Source organism: Canis lupus, chromosome 1, assembly GCF_011100685.1.
Source record: "Canis lupus familiaris isolate Mischka breed German Shepherd chromosome 1, alternate assembly UU_Cfam_GSD_1.0, whole genome shotgun sequence".
NCBI classification, from domain to species: Eukaryota; Metazoa; Chordata; class Mammalia; order Carnivora; family Canidae; genus Canis; species Canis lupus.
The window spans coordinates 31,071,393-31,093,671 of NC_049222.1; the positions used below are offsets into that span (position 1 = coordinate 31,071,393).

Below are 22,279 nucleotides of genomic sequence, written 5' to 3' on the forward strand. Positions count from 1 at the left end.
ACAGGAGGAGGGAGAAGCAGGCTCCATGCCGGGAGCCCGATGTGGGACTCGATCCCAGGACTCCAGGATCGCGCCCTGGGCCAAAGGCAGGCGCCAAACCGCTGAGCCACCCAGGGATCCCCCAGGTTGCTACCTTTAATGCCAAAATGAGATAGGGTAGAATGATCTTCATTCCCATTGCAGAGAAGACAAAGGAATCCCGTTAAAGATCACATCTTCTGTGAGCATCAAACAAGAACATGACTCACCTGGGACTCTTTCTTCTTCCACCAGAGTAAAGGATTTGACAGAGCTTAAGCCCAGAGCCCTGTAGCTTAAGTAACAACCCCTCTTCTCTATGGTTTAGGTTTGGCCTAAGATTGACACCTAAGAGTGATTGATACAGAGAAACTGCCAAGACTCCTCGAGCTTTTCCTGCAAGTGAAATGTAGTTTTGAGTAAATTTGTGGAACCATCACTTACAGTTTTAAGGGTTCACTCTGGCCACTGGGTTGAAACAGTCTGTAAAGGAGAATTAAGGTAGAGGCAGGCCAGGTGGGACTCAGGCAGGTAGGGGGCAGGGGTGGTGTGGAAGGTAGTTGGATTATGGAAAAGATTTGAAAAATTGAGTGAATGGGATTCTCTGACGCACTGAATGTGGGGAATGAAAGAAAACGGAGGCGTATATGACTTCAAGGTCAACTGGAAAGATGAATTTGCCCTCTAACTGAAATGAGAAAGGCTGCTGTGGAAGAGATACGGGGGGGTGGGGGGGCAACCGTGAGGGGGACAAGGAGTTTTGATACCTTCATGACATCTACAAGACATCAAGGTGGAAATGTGGAGTGGGAAGATGGATATTCACATCTGAAGTTTAGGAGAAAGGTCTAGGCTGGAAATAGAAATTTGGGTGCTACCAGCATATCACAAATAGTAGATTCCCTTTCTGGAAAACAGCAATGGGCTCTCGACACGAACTAGAGAATTATCTTATAGTAAGGATTCTGTGTGTGGTGAGGAAAGTACTACTTTGGCAGAGGGAAGCCTGTTCTGTCATTTCTCTACAGGGCATCCATTATAGACATAATTCTAGCATCACACCAAGATGCTAGGGACCCATATCAAAAAAGACACAGAGAAAGGTAGTTGCTTTTCTTTTTTTTTTTTTAAGATTTTATTTATTTATTCATGGAAGACACAGAAAGAGAGAGGCAGAGACACAGGCAGAGGGAGAAGGAGGCTCCCTGCAAGGAGCCCGACGTGGGACTCGATCCTGGGCCCCCAGGGTCACATCCTGGGCTGAAGGCAGTGCCAAACCGCTGAGCCACCCAGGCTGCCCGGTAGTTGCTTTTCACGCACAGAACATGGAGGTCACCTTCCATAAGGCAAAGGGGAAATTAAAGCAAAGAAAATCTAGTCAAACACAGTCCAAAACAGTAGTCTGGGAGAACCCTCTGGTATGTCATGTGCCAAAGGAATCTCATCTATTTCAGGGGCTCCTGTTTTCTCCTCAGCTCCCAGACACTTTATCTTCTGCAGATAACACACCAACAATGGATCTATTCAATAATTTCACGAAGGTAAGTGAGGAAAAGGGAGCAAGTAACATAAACTCATTTCCAGCCAAATTTGCTATCATAAGCCAAAAAGCACATAAAGATTCCTAACATTTGTCATACCAACATTAACTTTCTGTGGGAAGCAGAAAAGACACTGGACATTTAAGCCTTAGATGTTCTCAGTAGGTAACTGAAAAGAAGCCATCTCTATAGTAGTCTGATAAACCCAATCTAAAAGTGATGGTAAGTATTAAACTCATGTTTTATATTCAAAACAAGCTTAAAGCCGTCAAAATTTTACTCATCTGTATTCAGTACTTTCAGCGTTTCTTGACTGCATTTTTGGAGGGATGGATACACAATGTCATCCTTCCAGGATGCTACTTGTTTTTTTTTTTTTTTTTAAAGATTTTATTTATTTATTCATGATAGTCACACAGAGAGAGACAGAGAGGCAGAGACACAGGTAGAGGGAGAAGCAGGCTCCATGCAGGGAGCCTGACGTGGGATTCGATCCCGGGTCTCCAGGATCACGCCCCGGGCCAAAGGCAGGCGCCAAACCGCTGCGCCACCCAGGGATCCCCAGGATGCTACTTGTTTTAAGCTACCTTTGTAATTCATGGGTAATTCAGTTGGACATTTACCCTTACTAGCCTATTCTATCTGAGATGAAAAGCAGGCTACCAATTACTGAAGAATTAGGAATACAGTGAGATGAGAAATAAGGAGACTTCATTACCACCAATTCCTCACTTAGCAGTCAACCTAAAATAAGGACGTTGTTACCCATATAAAATCCATCCATCCATTCTGCTCATATAGTTATGGAGAGATTGTGTGAAAACAAAACAATTTTATAAAAGGCATCCTGAGTAGTTCCAAATCTTGCTTAAATTTTTTAGCAAGTATTTGTTCTGCCAGGAAACATTTCCAAAAAGGAAAGGTTTTGAAATTGCTGTGGTAGCAAACAATAGCATTGAAGCAGTCAGGATCAGGTTGGTATCAGGATACTCTCGCTGGCTTCCATGGCTTTCAAAATACTTCTACTACTATCACGCTCGTTTGCCAGTAAATGTGACTTTTAATACTTTGTGTTCATTCAGGTGTATTTATAAAACTGTGATTCCAGAAAACTTTACAAACGTTGGTGTAAATATGCTGTGATAAAAATCCAAAAGTATGGCTTACACCCCGTATAGTTACATCATATTCACATATTAAGGTACAAATTAGTCTTTACTTTCACAAGCCCAAGGTAGGTCTAATCAGTAACTTTATAAAGCACTCAGATCAAATTTAAATAGCATCACTATATACTTGTGAGAAAATGCCCAGGATTTTATATGTTATTATTTAATCTTCAATATTTTATCAGGTAGTTGTATTCTAATAGCTAAGGAGACTTTACTCAAGCTTATATTAGTAAGGGACAGAGTTGGGATTTACTGAATCTTCTTCACCAATCTGTTATTCTTGTGATTTGTGTCATAATGGCCAGGAAAACCTTTTAAAAAGCCTCTGGCTTTGCTTTGTTCTCAAAGTCCACCTTGAGGAGACAGGAACCCCCAAAGTGCTCACAAGTGGACAGGAGAGCAGAGGAGAAGGTGTTGGGTACTGAAGAAACCCAGGGGCATCAGAGATGGAAGGCTTTCCTAGACACAGAGGAGGGGGTGTGCCTGCGTATGATAAGTGTCCATCAATATGTGACAAATAAACTTTTTTTTTTTTTTTAAGTCCAACAGCTGAACTCACGACCCTGAGATCACGACCAGAGCTGAGGTCAAGAGGTGGATGCTTAACTGACTGAGCCTCCCAGGCACCCCTGACGAATAAATTCTTATATCTAAAATTCTACCAAAACATTTTGGCCAGATAAGATGAACTTCAGAAGTAATTCAGAATATCAACAGATTTGGGTTGAATGTAGATATACAAATTAGCCACCTTGGGATAGTACTGGCCTTTTTTGCATAAAACTGAGTATTCTAGGATGCCTGGGTAGCTCAGCAGTTGAGCATCTGCCTATGGCTCAGGTCATGATCCTGGGGTCCTGGGATCAAGCCCCACATTGGGCTCCCAGCAGGGAGTCTGCTTCTCCCTCTGCCTGTGTCTCTGCCTCTGTCTCTCATAAATAAATAAAGCCCTTAAAACAACAACAACAACAAAAACTGGGTATTCTTTTACAGCAACACTTTTCCAGGAAAAAGAAGAAGGGACCAGAGCTTTCTTTGTCCTCTGATAATTTGTAAAGGGTCTGGATAAAGCAAAAATCCAACTTGCAGGAGATGGATTGCTAGGAAGGAGCAATGGTGTACCAGCGGGCACAGATGCTTCCACATGCTTCATTTTCCTCTGCCCTGCCCTATCATCTCATCTCTAGGCATTGTCTAAAAACCCGTTTGCCTTTGCTGAGGAACTTTTTCTGTTTGAAAACAGAGAAGTCACTGCTCTTAACTTCTGGTGTAAATCAGTTTCCCCAGGTGATCTCCTGCCAACTCTAGACTCTCCTGGACTCAGGCCTCTTTCCCAAGGCTGCCCTGAATAGTATAGACCCTCTGCCTCCCCTTCCTGAGAACACCCTTAGAAGTCATGGTCCAGCCTTCCCTCACTCTTACTCCTACTGTGAACAGTGGCTCACTTAGAACAGCAGAGGCATTTGTCACAACTTTCATTCTAAAGTTTCAGAAACAATGAAGCTTGCATAATTTTGAAATAAAGATCACAAATACCTTCTTGGCAGTCACTAGAGCAGAGATTTTCTCTTTGTTTTCAAATGCTGTCTTGCAAAAAGTCTCAAGAGCAAACATAGGTAATCTGACCTTTGAAAACCACTCTACACTTAAATAGAAATTTACTTATACTATACTTCACACAGTTTCTAAAGCTCACTTTATGCTATTTATATCTTTTTGTTATTAAGAAGACATTCCAAGGGAAAAGTAGTCATGAGTGCTCACATTTCTCTTACCGTGCACATCCCCCACCCACATACAAATTAAACCTGAGTTCAGGTCAGCATGGCTTTTTGTCTCTGAGGCTCTAGGTATCAGCCACATTTTGACAGCTACAACAATAAAGAATTTAAACCCAAAGTTAATAAAACCCGGTAAGTGTCACATAATCAGCAGATGCAGGATAAGCACTGCTAACATTGTATCAAAGAGTTTGTCATTACATTGCCTGTCAAATTAAGACCTCTTCATTTCAAATTCAATTGTTATGTATGATTTTATAAAATAATTGACATTTTTTAATTTGAGACTATCCACCTTCCCACCCAGTGTCCCCCAATAAAAAATCCTGACAAGTTGTTTAATCATGTAAAAGCTATTAATTGCTTAAAGACCCTTCGGTTGTTTTCAAGCAGTGTTTCCTTCTGAGGTTTAAAATAGGAAAATGCGTACCCATGCATACCTTTGTGCCTGCTTGATGGTGGTGACATGGTGTCCCGAGCGGTAAATTGCCTTCATCACAGTGATCCATTTGTCTTCGTCTGTTAACTATCACCTTTTCTAACACCGTGCTGACTACTGATCACACCTCTGTACCTAAAGGTAGTTTAATCCCGTTTAGGTATGACACAGCTCCCCCAATGGGCAATCAGAAGAATAGATAAGAGAGGGAAAGATTGGAAAAAAGAGACAAGAAGAGGTAAAAATGGAATAGGAGATATTAAAATGGAAAACTTAACTGAAGCCTTTGCCAGTGCTTTTGGTAATTCAAGTCATTTGATTCAGTTCTACCAAATTACCCAGAGCACTATCTTTGCACAGAGCATGTTCCAGGACTAAGCAGACCCCTAGCTCTGTGGGCTTCAGGCAGCAAAGCTCTGTTAACTGCCTTTTCATTCCTTAAGGATAGCATCTCCTAGTTTATATTGTATCGTTTATTCAGCATGGTAATCTAGTTTCTCCTTCCATTAACATATTTAAAAAATAAGATTTTGATTAATAGCACAAGGAAGGAAAAATTAGAAAGCACGATAGTTTCAAAGGAAAGACAAAGGAAATAAAGGGTTAGCTTTGTTTGGTTTATTAAATTTCAAGGGCTTTGCCCGCCAGTTTGAAAAATGCATGATATCACCAGTGTGTTTATTAAAAGTGCTACTTTACATTGCAGATTAAGCAAATGTGAATTCCCCTTGGTAGTTGTGGGTTATTGACTAACAATTATATGCAATTTTTAAATGAAAAGAAGAGGGAAAATAGGAAAGACTTACAGGACTATAGTTCTAAAAGCTGCTGCTAATTTAAGTAAAACTCTAAATGTATGTTTAGTAAAATGTCCAGATTCACAAAGATGCAACATCCTCAAGGTCACTTTGCATTTTGATTATTAAAATCTTTAAAAGTGATGCTCAGAATCAAATAGCAAAATAGTATGAACTTTGCTAAATGCTTCCTGGACAGTTTAATACTGATTTAAGAAGGGGTGGGGAACCTTCCAGAGCAAATGGTTACTTGCTAGCTAATTTGAAAAATGCACTTGTTTCAGCACAGAAATAACAAATCTGTTTCTGATTCCAGACATTATTTTCCAAATGTTGCCAAGAAAAGAATCTAAGGAATTCTTTTACATGCACAACATACAGGAGACAACTGGAAAGCGGTCTGTGATCTGTTCCAGGATGCACGAGGAGGGAGAGAGCAGAGTTTCTAGTATGAACGGCCCTCGTGAGAGCAGAAGCACATGCCTGAGATAGTTCCTAGCTGTAATCTCCAACATAACTCTTTGCTATTATTAGACAATGTAAAGGCTTTCCTAAGTCTGTAACTTGTGAAGCAGAAAAGGATAAAGACAAGATCCTACCATGCTGAGCATGCAGGCAGCTGGGATACACCCACTCCATAGAATTTACCACTTTTCAATCCATGAAACTGGATTTCTCAGTTAAGAGCTGAGAAAGAGAAAGAATGGAGTCCAACACACCAAAGCCAGATTTAAATTCTTGGAGAAATGCTGACCAGGTAAAACCTAGTATTAATTCAGAAACTAAAAGTCCATGATGCTCATAAAACATACTGAAATTACTCTTATATTCTTACATAATACATATATCGGATAAAAGGGTATATGTATTATTCCTTTCCACATTAAGAATGACATTTTTAAAATAATAGTTTGGTTTTTAAACTCAACTACATAAAGGTATCTTGCTTTCCAATTTTTAAAATTATGTCACAAATAAGCCAATGATTCAAAAGTATGTAATTTAGTATGCATCATTTGTGCTGTATTAATTAGGGGAAGACTTAGCAACAAAATCCACTTTGGAGAGAAGGAGGATAACAGGAGAATTCTGGAAGACTGAATCATTCAACAGACTGAGCTATCTAATGCAACTGTTTAAATTTTGGCTCACACTGAGATGACTGCAGTGAACCAAGTTCAATTTTGTTTTTTGTTTTTCCCTTTCTCAGTGGGATAAGAGTTCATGAAGAAAACTGGATCATTTATAGGAAAGAAAAAGGCAACATTTTCTTTGTGTGACTGACCATAGTGGCTACATTCTTCACCCTTCTACCTGCACATAACAAACTGTCTTAAACTTATACTGCCATGAGTTTCAAGTGCATCATCAAAGCAGCTATGCTGGATCATCATTCTTACAGTGCAGTACTCACCATTAAATACATCTCTTATAAGGCTACCTTCAATCAGTGATTTTACACATGGTTCGCTCTAATGGGTTGAATAGTGTCCCCATAAACCCATGTCCACCAGGTACCTCAGAATGTGGCCTTATTTGGAAAAAGAGTCTTTGCAGATGTAATCATTTAAGATGAGGTCATATACTGGATTAGGGTGGGCCTGAAATCCAATGACACATGTCCTTTTATAAAAATGATAGAGATACCCCAGGAAGAAGGTCATGTGAAAAGAGAGCTAGAGATGCTACCAAAGCCAAGAAATTCCCCATGCCACCAGAGACTGGAAGAAGCAAGGAAAGATTCTCTGTAAGAGACTTCAGAGGGGACATGACCCTGTCAACACCTTGATTTTGGATGTGAGCCTCCAGAATATGAGAGAAGAAATTTCTGCTTTAAGCCACTTACCTCCTGGTAATTTGTTACAGAAGCTCTAGGAAACTCATAGATTTGTTTACTAACCAGTGCCAGTTGGCCAATGCTTTCTACCAGTCTGCAACAAGGATTCTACAGGAAACAAGATTAAATGTTTAAGGACTTATATAGCTATTTGACATTGTGGTGATACCACATAGCACTTAATGTTGTTTTACAAAATATCTGTGATGGATTGAAAATTAAAAGGAAAAAACAGTCTTCACAGTTAGAGATGCAATGCAAAGATAATTAATATTTTCAAAGCTGAAGCTGGAGTACTATAATTAAGAAATTTGCATTCTGAATCATCTCAGAGAAACTTGTTTTCTGCTCTGTATTAGTGGTAAAAATATTTTATTCTAATATTTTGAATAGTATATAATCCACAAATGGTTTACAATGGATGCATGGTTGTTAGCTATGAATCATATCATTTGATTAGCTAGAAACTTACTTCCTAGACTGTGGTGGATCATTGATTATACAATGAAGGAATAACACGCCATAGCTTTGTGGACTACAGGGACCTTGGCAGAACATAAGAGAATATCTTCTCAGATGCTGGGAGCTCGGATATTGCTCATACAAAAATGAACGTGGGTGGAGTGAATGTATCTGAGCTACTTCAATGGCAAGAATAAATAGTGACCATAACTACATGAGTTATAAGAGCAGACAGCAATAACAAAGATGTCATCTCTCTTTCTCTAACACCAAAGTGACCAAAAGCTGAGTAGACATGACTTTAGCGAAAAACAATCTCAATGGAGAAGAGGAAACCCTGCAGCAATGTGGGAGACTGTCTGATGTGAATGTTTTCTCTCGACAATTAAAAAAAAAAAAATGCAGGAACATGATTTACCCAAACGAAGGGCAATCATGTTTCCTTTAACGTCAATGCTAATCATAACCACAGACTCAACAGCCCCTAGAACCTCAGCTAGCCATAGAAAGAGGCCAATTAATGAAAGCCTCTGAAAAAGTCTCCAACAGAGGGAAACACAAACAGTAAGAAACACAAAGCATCTGCAAGTGGCCCTTCATATTCCTGTGCTCAGTCTCACTCACCACTACTTTATCATGAGTTTGTCTCGTGTAAAGCACGAAGAGCAACCTAAAAATCATTATTGTAAATCAAGAGGCTATAACTCACAGGAAGAGATCCAAATGTCAACTGTTTGTCCTGGTTGTTGGGAGATCAGAAAGTGGGCTTTAAAGGGGATTGTGTATTCCTGATTATAACACACATTTCGGCAAAAAAGTACTAGCTTGTCATCACATGCCATTCACTTGACTTTCTAAAATTTCCTAAGTTACCACGGAAACTAAGAGTCCATGAAATTGATAGATGCTTTAATAAAATGAAATTGCTGTTATGGGAATGGGTGGAGACAAATATGTTGAAGCTGCAGAAGTCGTACCCTGCAACAATTCCACACCTGCATTCAATTAAAAATCCTAAACCTTAAGCTATCATTAGATCATAATGATTTCAACTACACTGTGGAAACTATACTAGGTTAGCATACACTCTTCTCCCATAATACTAAATTCTGGCTCTTCATAGTTATATATATTTTTGAGCAAATACTTTTTTTAACAAACAGCATCCTGGAAACCTATAACTCATTTCATCTAAAATTGTTTTTTTCAGAACTATTCAAATTCATTTAAGTCTTATAGAGCTCTTTAGAAATCCATTGCAACTAGATATTCTCTATAACAAGAACTAATTGAATTTTTAGGGAGAGAAAAATGTGATGTGCTTGTTTGTTTTTACTTCCTTGATTTCATCAAATTTGTATCAACCACAGCAACAAATATACCATACTCAAAGTTTCATATTAAAGACTTTGGTGGTTTTTAAGGCATCGAATTAGTTCATCTGTAAAGGTGGAAATTAGAGAATCCATGTCTAGAACCCATTAATGGGCTTTGTGGACAAAGGAGAAATCAGCAAAGCAAGCAAGCCAGGACCACTTTATTTCCCAAAATTGAAAAGCTGTCAAGAATTTTCCATCAACAGAATGACATACACTGAAAGATATGAGCAAAATAGCCTACTCCGGTTCCAAGAGAATTAATTTTAACTCTTCCATTCCAACAATCTCATAGACAAACACACTCTCAAATGTCTAAATTAATTACATTAAGACAAGAGTTGGAACAAAAATAGAGTTTGAAGAAAAAATAGTTGCCTAAAAAGAGGAAACACTCCCTAACTAATCTGGGAGTCTCTACATATATGCTTACCATCTTATAGTACTTAGGAAAGCACTATCATCCAAACACAGCCAGAACAAGAAGTATGTTCTACAATAAAATTAATTTCATTCCTGAATTCACACATTAAAGCTTAAAGCAGTAAAATCGCTGAATTGCTTCCCCCTTCCCATTCCCTCTGATCCTTTACAAGAACAACTTATCACATAAAAAACTTCTCTGATAGAACTCATGCTACAACTGTTAACCATTCCTACTTTCATTAAGTTTCCTTCATTCTAGACTTATAACTACTTTTGTCTATGACAAAACACATCCAAACAGAGAAACATCCTTTCTGTTTAAAAGAAATTCCATCTTCCCAGCAGGAGGTCTTTCTTCCTGTTTGCAACAACAACAAAAAAGAACAATGACTTTTTCACTTTCATACTTAACAAACTACTCCCAACTTTGATTTTAATAGTGCAAGCAGCACTGTGACTTAGACTCTCAAGCTAGATGATAGTTTTCCTAACTAACACTTCACCACCTAAATGGACCCAAAGCCCCCTCACCTTTCAGGCAGAACATTCTGAAGCACTTCCATGGAGGAGCTGGTGCTCTACGGTCCCATGTAGCCTGCAGTGCTAGGCACAGCTGTCTCCCAGCCCACCTCCCCACATTCACTGCCAGAGAGCGAGGCAGTCAGCCAGCAACTGTGATTACAGGAAGCCACTGCCCAATCCCCAGCTTTCTGGGCTGAGCTGCTGACACCTCCCTATCTCTCATATGCTGTTTCACACCATGGAATCAGCCAGGATCATCTTGGAAAGTGAGGGGAGCCTGGGGCGAGCAGTCACTGTTCACTTAGCCCAGTGCAGAACCGCAAAAGGGCAAGCCCATTTGTTTGTCTTATCAGCATTTTCCATTGCACCAGATGCAGGACCTCACGTGATCGACTACACAAAAAGGAAATCACTTGATTAGGTTTAACTCTTTACTATTAAATTATGACTACTATTCTTTGACCTCATTATTCCTTTGTTACTCACACTCTTCGCCTTTTTTTTTTTCCTGGTGTAGAACAACTCATATATGGGGACATAATTAGCACTAAACATTAGGATGTGAAACTCTACACACAGCTGTCCAAGTCTATATAAATGAGTGGATATATGTGAAGCACTCAACAGTGTCGAACAAACAGTAAGCACTGTGGAAGTGTTGACTGCCATTATGATTACTACCACTGCTATCAATAAACCTGAGTGTTAGGATGCAAATCTGAACCGTGTTACACGTCTATGGCATCTTTCAGATGAGGAAACAAAGATCAATATACTTAAGTCAGCATTCAGAGGATATGCATTTCTAACTCTGCTGCAGCCATAATCCGATTGTTCAATTTCTCTTCCATCGAAAAGCTACATTCACTCTGGTGAGTTCAAGATTACTGTAAACTTTTCAGCACAGGTTAAAAGCAATAGAAGGAATTGGACTGCATATCTAAAGAGAAACAGTCTACAAACGTGGATTTGGGAGTACCCCGCTTGAAAGTACTGTGTGAACTGTGAGTGCCCTCGAGAAGCTCAGAGACTTGCAAGTCCCCTGGCCACCGGAAGTGGCCATTGTTTGCAAAGCCCGTTGCTGTGTGCAGGTCTTCCTTTTGACTCCACAGGATGCAGGAAACTGACTCATAGAACCAATCTATCTGTCTGTGTCCTGGGGTGCTCGCTGCAGCCCTCGTGACACGGTGGATGCTCTGTGTGTTCTGGCGTCTAACATACATTTTCAGCATACCCTCATTTGGTTTCTACTCCTGTTCTTCCAGGATTACCAGCAGGGCCTGGTTAATGAATTCCGTATCATGAGGAAGTCATTGCACTAGTTGCTACGACCACAAAGAAATGTAAGATCCCTAGCCAGAAGCTGCAGGTTGAAAAAAAAAAAAAAAAAAACCTGCATGTGGAATGACAAATAGTGATATTAACTCTTAGAACAGAACAAGGAACCTTATCACTCATCTCATCTGGTAAATGGGTTCAGAGATGAGGTGATTTGCCCAACTAACCGGCAGCTAACTGAGTCAAGATCAAAATCAAGCCACTTGATCTGGCCTTTTCTACTTCACTACATGACCCACCCTCCTCCCCATCCTACCGTCACCCCGCCAAAGATGGGCAGAGTCATTCCTTGTCCTTTCCTGTCTTGAATGGTCTCCTGTACAATTTACGAATAGCAGAGGTATTCCTGAAAGTATTCTTTTGGGATGGATTCGGCTTTTGAAGTTGCACACAGAGAGAACTTCTACAGGTTGGAGAATTAAGACTTCTGAACACAGGTCAGTGCACAGAGTTTGGGACACTTATATGCTTTTACCAGCACTCTGAATACTCACAGTCAAATCCTTCAAGATAGAGGTGACTTTATATGCTAGAAAGAATAAACTGGAAAGCAAAGAGAACCTGATTGCAGCCACATCTGTAGCATTATCCAGTTGGTCTCTACATCAATTCATGTAGGGTGCCCTGAATGTAGGGACTAAATTAACTCTTAAGATTCGATCCTCTAGCCTACCCTATTAATTTTTCTCTGTGACATATACATAGATATGTATATGAATACAATATATATAAGCATTTTATTAGATGAATTATGTCAGGAAAAGAGACAGGCTTTGCCTTATAATTTAGTGCAGGAGCTACGTAGGTGAGTGCATAAACACAACTGGTAAGACAATTTGGTAAGAAGAACAGAAGAATACACAAAGTTAATAATCATCAATAGCTTCTTGCTTATTAGCTTAGCTAAACTAAGGTACTCTAACTAACCAGGTTAAAACATCTATAATTTAATGTAATGGGCTCAATACTGTCCCCTTCAACATTTGTGTCTACCTAGAATCTTAGGATGTGAACTTATTTGGCAATAAAGTCTTCATAGATGTACTTAAGATATGAATGAAGATGAGCTAATACTGGATTAGGGTGGGTTTTTGTTTTTCTTTTAAGATTTTATTTACTTATTTGACAGAGAAAGTGAGAGAACACCAGCACGGGAAGGGGCAGAAGGCAAGGGAGAAGCAGGCTCTCCACTGAGCAGTGAGCCCAATGTGCGGCTCGATTCCAGGACCCCAGGATCATGACCGGAGCTGAAGGCAGATGCCTAATGGACTGAGCCACACAGCCACCCCAAGAGTGTCTTTAAAAGAGACAGAAAAGACACAGAGACACAGAGAAGACTGTAGAGACCGAGTCAAAGAATGGAGTTATGTACCCACAAGACAAGGAATGCCTAGAGCCATCCCAAGCTGGAAGAGGCGGGAAGTATTCTCCCCTAGAGCCTCTGGAGGGAGCATGGCCCTGCGGACAACTTGATTTCTGACTTCTGGCCTCCAGAATTGTAAGAGAATAAACTTCTGTTGTTTTAAGCCACCCATTTGTTGTAATTCATTACAGTACCCCTGGGAAACTAAGACATTTAGCAAAGTAAGCATTCTTAGAGGAGGGGAACAATTTTTTTTTCTTTTTAAACTAACTTCAATGTATAATTACATGGGCTTAAAAACGGTCACTTCCATACTACTGTGGCTAAATTTTTACTGAAAAAAAACAAAACAAAACAAAACAAAAACACCTTCCTATAATACTAAACAGCATGGATACTACCATATTCTATTAAACTAGTGAAATTATAGGTATCACCATCTGAAAAGGTCACAGCATTAAACTCAAGTCATGGAAATGGAATGTGCTTTTATTAATATCAAATATAAAATTATATATAGGTATTTTTTAAATCCCTTACTGTCAACATCAAACAACTGTGAATATGCTTGGGAAATAAAACATTAAAGGCACACTGTTCAATCTAGGGATAAAAAATAAGAACTACCCATGAAAATGATTATGATCTGTTACCATCGATCACTGCTACTGAGAAGTCTGCAATGAGGGGAGTGGGCCTGGGATGATGTATGCTTGCAGAATTCACCGCCCTCTGGACAGGACACAGGTGCCTTTGCCAGCCATGACCTTAGAGCACAACCACTTCTCTCCCTTAGAGGATTACAACATCCAGCATCGTGTTAAAGTTTAACGCTATTATCTTTGCCAGAGGGAGTGGTAGCCACACATACAGCCAAAAATTTTCAGATACTTACATCTTCCAAACCACTCCAGTGCTATGAAATTTGTTGTTTAAAAAAAAAATGCTGTTGTTTCAATAAAACAGTGAGGATATGAGTAAATTAGGAATTAATGTATATGATACATAGAATTAGTGAATCTAGGTGGGCTCAAAATTCTACTGTGTTCCTGGCAAAACACAAGACAGAACTATACAAGAAAAATAGGCAAACCCTATTTTCTTTCTCTGCATCTTGACCCTTACTCTTACCAAAATAAGGCAGACAAAGATGAAAAAACTCTTCTCTGTACTCATTCCAGAGTTTGTTTTGTATCTATTAGAAAAGTATTCCACCAAGCAAGGCCTATTTTCAGACCTCTATCTCTACATATGCAGCTCAATGTTTTAAAAGTCAGAGGAGATTAAAGACATATTCCCAAGCCCCATTTTCTATTTTTCCCTGTACTACAAAAGACTGAAGATACTTACCTTCCAATACTTTAAAGATTAGAATGACCATAGAAGAAGCCCCTCTGGTGGCCAAGGCTGAATGATACCATCTGAACATCTTAAGGAAGGTTTAGTCATTCCCAGCTCCCCAACTGTTCTACAGTACTTCAGTTTTTACCAACATTCTGAATTTTTCCCTGTATTTGGCTCCTTACTGTAAAATCCGCCTCTAATCTCATTTATGCCACCCTGGCTCTCCCAACAGCCAACTGACTTGATTTGCTTTTTGTTAAGAACTCTTGGGTCCATCTGGTTCTTTTTTCCCAGGGAATGTAACAATGAGTCTCCAAGTTGACCTGAGCTCTTAGCTTAGATGATTTTGTAGCCTTTCCTGATCTCTCTTAGATGTGTGGACTTGTCCTAACTCCACTGCCATCCACTGGGCTCCAGTCTATAACTCTACCCCCTGCCTTAGAAACATAGTCCACCTCATAAGCAACAGCAGCAGGAAGGAGGCTTCACTGGAGCAACCTTGCTCCATCCGTCCTGCCTGATGTAGCTTCCAAAGGTACCACCAGTGGCTGAGATGTTTCTCCAAGATATCACACTCCTTGATACCTTTATAGTAGTTTATTTTTTCTTTCTAAATCTGACCACTTACTCCTTTCATTCTTACTACATCTTTCCAAAAGAGCTCCAATTGCTCTAGTCGCTCCTTTAGGAAAATAACATCATCATCATCATGACGTTTCCACTTATGTAAAAAACACAAGGTAGAATAAACCCCAAATTCCTCATCTAGCAATAAAGGCTCACCTGACACTTGGGACTCAAATCTTTTCCCAAAAATTTCTGGCCATTTCCCCCTTCAGTGGCCCTATCAGCAGGCCTTGTACCATATTCCGTATGGTCTTATATCTCCACCATCTTTGAGTAAGCCATCATTTCCTTTATCTGAAATGCAGCCCTCACTCCCACAGCCTGTTTTTACTTCTCTTAAGCCTTCCTGGACCATGCTCCTCTCAATCAATCTCTCCTTGCACTAAGTCACCATGGCACTTTTTCTATGAAGTCATCACAGTATCTCAATTCTGTCTGCCCACTGACAATGAGAAGACCTCAAAGCAGGGACTTGCTCATTCTTACTTAACCTCCAATGCTCTGTGGGATACCTGAAACAAAACAAATGATTGATGTTTGTAGCACAAACCAAATTATTATCATGTTAATATTTCATCCAAAAGCAAAATAGTGGAAAGTGTATAAAACCTGGATGAGATATATATCCAATAGTATAATGACTGCTATGAGACATCACAAAAATATTTAACATAGTCCTTCAAATTAAATAGATACTACTTTCCCTACATGTAACTATACTGAAATTCCTTCTTAAATAATAATTACTGATCATTAATAGTTAAATAATATAATTAATTTTTATAAATCATCCTTTAACAGCCTCTCACAATATATACAAATATCAAATCATTATATTGTACACCTCAAACTAATATAATGTTATATGTAAATTATGTCTCAATTTTTAAAAATACACCATATAAAAAAAGGCTAAGAGTCTAAGGAGTCCTCACTTTCAAACCTGCAAACACAAATACCATTCTCTCTCAAGGCAAGTTCTCCAACAAACTTAGAAAGCAGTTTTTCCTATTCTCATTCAGCCTAACTAAATGTTTGAAAGATCACAGAAGTGGAAAAGAAAAAAAAAATGTTTTTGAAAGTATCCATACAAGAATGTCAAAGTCAGTGTGTCCAGCTGGAGGGAGGACACCAAAAGATATCATAATAATGACCCCAAACCCCCTTCCCTAGTGAACTTATAATGAAACGTATTACAGAAGAAAGATAAAACCCCTAGAGTCTAAATGTCATTTTCTTAACACTGCCACTGTCAATATGCCTAATACATGTATATTTGGAGAGTCTAAGTTTAAAGCACATAAAAATAACCTCTTATCCCTTCATTCTGTATATTTCATCAACGTGCAACTCCCAAAATAAACATATCAATGGCAACCTCCCTAAAAAAAAAAAAAAAAAAAAAAGCCAACCTAAAATAAAGAGGTCATTTGTATCATTTTCCCTTGAGCATCTGAGTAATCTGAGGAAGTTAAAACAATAACCAACCTTCAGCCTCAGAAACAGGTGCATCTCTTCCACCCACAAAATTACCCTCCTAAATCATTCTAAAGAGAAGTCAGTCTACAAATCAGAATTACTCAAGATCATGTACCAGTCAACCAAAAGAAATACAAGTTCTGCCACAATTTACTTGTTAAGAAAACATAAGCCCATAACCAGACAGTAATTGCACTGTTACTATCTTTAATCATCAAGCAAAAAGATAAAAATTAAAAGGAAGCTGTACCAAGATGCCCTCCTGATAATTTCTCTGCACAGACAACTGAATACTTTAATAACTAAGTTACTTAAGACTTATACATTTCAAACACTGTATTTTATACCCAACTATGTATCTGAAAAACTCAAAGAACTAGAGGATTTCCATAAAAAGGTAGTTTACTTCTGCACTCACATTCTCCAACTTGTGACCCACTTAAACTGGTGACAAGGCTTAAAGGAAGGAGCTAATCATTTCCCATTCGAGTGCCAAGTCTTTGGAGCAGCAGGGCAGTTTGAAACTTCTGGAATAGCCAGTTATTTCAGGACCCATAGGATTTACAACAATAATGGTTTGAGGAAACCACACCATTCAGGCTCCCTCCGTCTTTTTCCCTGTCCTTAGGAGTTTAAAAATAAGCAAGAAAATGACTCTTCCAATTGGCAGACCAATGTGAGCATGGCGTCTTGCCATGGTGCATGATAATCACAGAGTTACAAGATCCACAAAGAACACAGCAAACCGCAGAGACAGCTCTTTTCTGTCCTCCTCTTTCATCATGTTAAACAGATCAAACCTTTTCCTTTTTTATTTTTGTTTTACCTCTTCCTCTTTTCCTCTTTTATGCCCTCTCTGGGTGTCTTTCTCTCTCTCTCTCTCTCCCTTCTTTGGGTGACATCAGTAAAGGTAGGTCCTAGTAGAAGTCACCTACGATTCTGTCGATGTCATGGCTGGCATTTACTTTGTGTTCTATCTTTATTTAATGCATCTCTGCAAACTCAGCTATTAATGACCATAAACCTACAGCCCCTCAAGAGGAAAAAAGTTTTATGTCAAAAATAGAATACTGCGCTTAAAGTTTTAAAATGCACGTGTTTTGAGGCAGATGTACATATAACAGTTCTATTAAGTTATTTGACTGTCTCTAAAGACTTCAGTTCATACAAAAGAAAGGCAGTAGCCAGGGCCCTTTGGGTTTTCTGTTTGTTTTTTGTGTTTGGGTGCGGGGGGGGGGGGGGGGCGGGCACTGAGTTTAGTTTGAGGTTTTTGCTTCAATTCTTTGAAAGCTAAATGAATTCTACTTTTATGAGGGAATAAAAATGACACCAGGAGCCTATTTTCAAGGTGATGTTGTCCTTCTTCTGCCTTTGCCATCCTTAATAAGTTCCTGATCTTGTGCACATCTATTTAAGAAAACTTTCCGTGTGCTGCAGAATGGATGAAAGGCTTCCCAAACCTGCTCTGTAAGGTCAGTGAAGGAATCTGTCCCTTGACCTTCACAGAACCATCAGGAATGTCAAAATTAAAGAAACAAATGGAAAGGAACAAAACCTCAAAACCACTGAAGAGAAGAGAAAGGAAAATGAGGACACAAAGTAATTGGGCTACTGTCTGCTGTAAGGTGTTAATCAAACTACTTGGATCCTCGCTTCTTTCCTGTCCAACAAGGGAGCAGACTGAGTCCTCTCTGAGCTTCCTCCCAGCCCAAACAGCTTAGTCTTGTGTTGTTAAGGTAAGTGCTTGGATCCCTTCACAGCTCCAATTTAGAAACTATATAAGAGTACTTACTAAAATTCTCTTAAATGACACTAAGAGAAGAAAACATGTGGTCACTACTTCTAAATAACTGCTAAAGTTGGCTTTCCAAATTAGATCTACACCAAACAGACTTATTTGAAATTTCCCTCTATCTGAAAAAGAAAGACATCTTTACAATTATCTCTGAGACTTTACAGCCAAAATGTGGAATAAACTATATTGGGTATCAAAAGCTTTTGACATCGGGAGTGAGCATCTTTTGTTAATGCTTTAGTGTTTGGAGAATGTGAGAAAGGATAACAGTGCTTTTTAAAATTGTTGCTTTTTTCTCAGCTTCATTTCGAGTTGCAGGAAGAAAAAAAAAACAACAACATTTTTTTGACTCTACTTTCAACTTATTCAAAATTGCATCCCAACATTTTTGGAGCTTTCCTGTGTATAAATCTAAGTATTCACTGAGCTACTACTATGGGCCTAAGATGCACAATGGGGATTGTAGCATTTCAAATAGACTATTAAAAGATCATGTTAATTCTGAGCATTGGGATAGTAGTGGTTTATTAAGAAATTCACAGAAAAGACAGAGAGTTAAATCAGCTTTTTCAGTCACATTTTCTACAGCTCCCATTTGTGTTAATGTGGATCAAATGCATTTATAGTTTTTGACTAAAAATATTCAGTGGAGAATTGGTTTCAGTCATGAAAATATGGTCTCATCACCTTTTTTTTCTTTTTATTTTGTTACTTTTTGAAGCAGATGACATGAAGATATGAAATTGAATATAGGGGGAGGCAATTCCAACTATATGCAAAACAAGAAAATATATTTGGTGTCCAAAAATCAGTTGGGATGAAGAGCGGGGAGGGGAAAGAGAGGGAGAACATAGAATATTATTAGAGAAAGTGGTTAATGCTGAAACCCAGCTTAAAAGCAGCAAAGCTACACTTGCTTATTATGTCAAACAATGCAGAAATCCTACTTGAAAACTTAGGGTGATTTTACAGAAGTGTTTAAAATCTAATGTTTACAAAAAAGAACTGACATGCCCAAATATAGTCACAATTTCATAACATTAATGCAAACAATGGGCTTTATTCAACTGTACTAAGAAGAAAAGCCAACAGAAGATAAACATGTAAAAAAAAACCATATTTATATCATCCTACAGATATGTCCTACTTATCAAGAGATCACTTTTCTGACAAACTCAACCACTCAGGATACAGCCAAGAATTAAGAAGCCAAAATGATCTCTGACCAGAGAGCATCACTCAGGGGATTATGGATCAGGATCTTATTATAATCTTTTGACCAATACCATAGCAATAAACTGGATTGCCCAGACCCTCCACCCAAGGTAACAAATTGGAAATACCAAATCAGACCGTGGGAAGGACAAAAAGCAGGCATGACTACATGGAGAAAGAGAGCTGACAGTCTTACAGCAAAAGTGGCACAGGCAGCAGACAGTGGAGACCCACTTCATGCCAAAGCAAAGATCCTTGCAAATCTCAACAGCCACTAGGGTGTCGCTAGGTTCTTACAGGTTTAGTGACTATTCATGATACTAAAGCATCAAAACAAGGTTCAACTGTGCTGAGGATTGGACATCTGTCATGCATGGTGTCATGGTGGGACCAAGTCACAAGAAGTGGACTCAAATCCAATCTATACCATTATTATCTATATGGCTTCAGGTAAGTCACTTAACTTAGGGACTGCTTTCTTACCATAAAAGGGGATAACGCCACCTGTTCTACCCACTCACAGGACTCTCATAACAATGGAATAAGGCCATAGCTGTGTGAATACTGTGTAAACCATAACCTGCAAACAGACTCCATCTGCATAATATACCTTAGAACGATGTTCATAAAAATATATTTTTTAATTTTTTTTTAAGATTTTATTTATCTATTCATGACAGAGAGAGAGAGAGGGAGAGAGAGAGGCAGAGACACAGGCAGAGGGAGAAGCAGGCTCCATGCAGGGAGCCTGATGTGGGACTCAATCCTGGTACTCCAGGATCACGCCCTAGGCCGAAGGCAGGCGCTAAACCACTGGGGCACCCAGAGATCCCCATATTTTTAATTGTTTTAAAATTCTGAAAGATGAATGAGGCAAGCATCTGTTATATGAAAACACAAACAAATAAAAGGCATGTTTCTCTAACATTTTATATAAGCTAATGTGTAGGCCATATGATCACAATTTAGAAAAGTATCTCTAACCAATTACCAGTTTTTTACAGTAACCTTATGTTTCAAAGAAAATGCAGCTTTTCCTCCAATTCAGACATAGAATGACAGATATAGGCTAGAGTCCAACAACTCCAAAGTGAAGTTAAATAGCCTCAACTTCTCAATGGCTTTTCCTCTAAGGAGGACAGACAGTAGGCCAGTAAGCATAATGACAAAGAAATCTCCAGAAAAAGGCAGAAATTATTCAGACATTGCTATCCATGAGCTTTCCCTTGGGCCAGTTAGCAGGTGCACATAATCTGCCGAGGGCAGGCTCTGTGACACTGTGCTCCATCAGGCAACAAGGTTTACACCAGAAATCACTAAATCCTGCCTAACTTTAAAGCATTTACCCATATTCACTGACATGGTCATGGGCAAGGGGCGCAGAGGTCACCCTAGAAGAGGACTTACTGTAGTGAATGCTTACAAGCTCATGATCATAAGTCAGTTCTCACAGCAGATGATTTCTGAGATGTAACACAAATCCACACTGCATCTAGAGACACTTCAAATATGCCAGACCTTTCTACAACACTGATATAATGATAGACTAATTCAGAGGAACTTCAGCATAGTGTGTAACTTCGAAACATTGTGAAAAAGTGACCTGGTACACGAGCATATTAAGAATCTGCCAAAAGAAGTGAAGTCTGCTGAATGTAGGTGTGACCTAATAAGGGAGTCATCACTTCAGTAGGTCAGGACTGACATTTTTCTGCCTAATAAATTAGAATAAAACAGAAGATAGTATCACATGGAGTCAGGCAATAATGAAGTAGCTTCACAAAACTTTTGCTTCATTTTATGTGAACGTGTGTGTGTGTGTGTGTGTTCAGTTGACCCTTAAACAACATGGGATTAGACACACAACCCTACACAGTTGAAAATCTTTGTATAACTTTTGAACTCCCCAATAACTTAACTACTAAGTAGCCTACCATTGACTGGAAACCATAAAGTTGATTAATACATATTTTGTATGTTATATGTATTATATGCTATATTCTTAAAGTAAGCTAGAGAAAAGAAAACATTATTTAAAAAAAATAAGGAAGAGAAAATCATTCACAGTACCATACTGTTATTGGTCAGCAAAAAGTCCACATAAAAGCAGGCCCATGCAATTCAAACCCATGTTATTCAAGGGTCAACTGTATATGCAATATGTGGACTGCAAACCAATCTAAAGTGTACTTATTACTCTAGGCACAGGCAGAACTTTTCAAAGCCACTGACTTTCAACTATAATTAATCTTTTCTGGCACTGAAAAGCTCAAGACATTCACACTATAGTTCTACTGTATAACATTCTTTATTCCATCCCAAACAAGCATTTGTTATAGAAAAATCTAGCTCAACTTGCTCAAAAATTAGAGGAAATTTTGCTAATTGGATTTTTTGTTCCAATCTTTATTAGTTGGGAGTTGACATACGACCTTCAAGATTTCTAAAAATCAGCCTGGGTGGCTCAGGTCATGATCCCAGAGAGTCAGCTTCTCCCTCTGCCCCTCCCCCCACTAATGCTTGCACTCGTGTGTGTTCATGATCTCTTGCATGCGCGTTCTCTCTCTGAAATAAATTTTAAAAATTTGTTTAAATAAATCAAATCAAATCAGCTACAGAACCTTTCTGTGGTTACAATGACACAAGCACACAGATCAAGTGGACAAACTAACACACACCCCAGTGTGTGGGACATAATCAAGGTCTGATGATCTGAAGGAATGTTGATGGAGAAAAATCCTAACCTT

General features: G+C 38.9%; 1 protein-coding gene across 4 annotated transcripts in view; it reads right to left on the bottom strand.

Moving 5' to 3' along the window:
* The window catches only part of NHSL1 (NHS like 1), a 134,317-nt gene that overhangs the window by 100,438 nt on the left and 11,600 nt on the right, over positions 1 to 22,279 (bottom strand). Inside the window, exon 1 of one of the 4 annotated variants that reach the window (XM_038526145.1) lies at positions 10,381 to 10,694. The exons of 2 other annotated variants lie outside the window; for them this stretch is intronic. In XM_038526145.1, coding sequence (XP_038382073.1) covers positions 10,381 to 10,396 — 16 coding nt within the window. In that variant the 5' untranslated portion in view covers positions 10,397 to 10,694. Of the gene's footprint in view, positions 1 to 10,380; positions 10,695 to 22,279 lie in introns of those variants that run through there. One more of the 4 variants, XM_038526147.1, reaches the window with a different exon arrangement.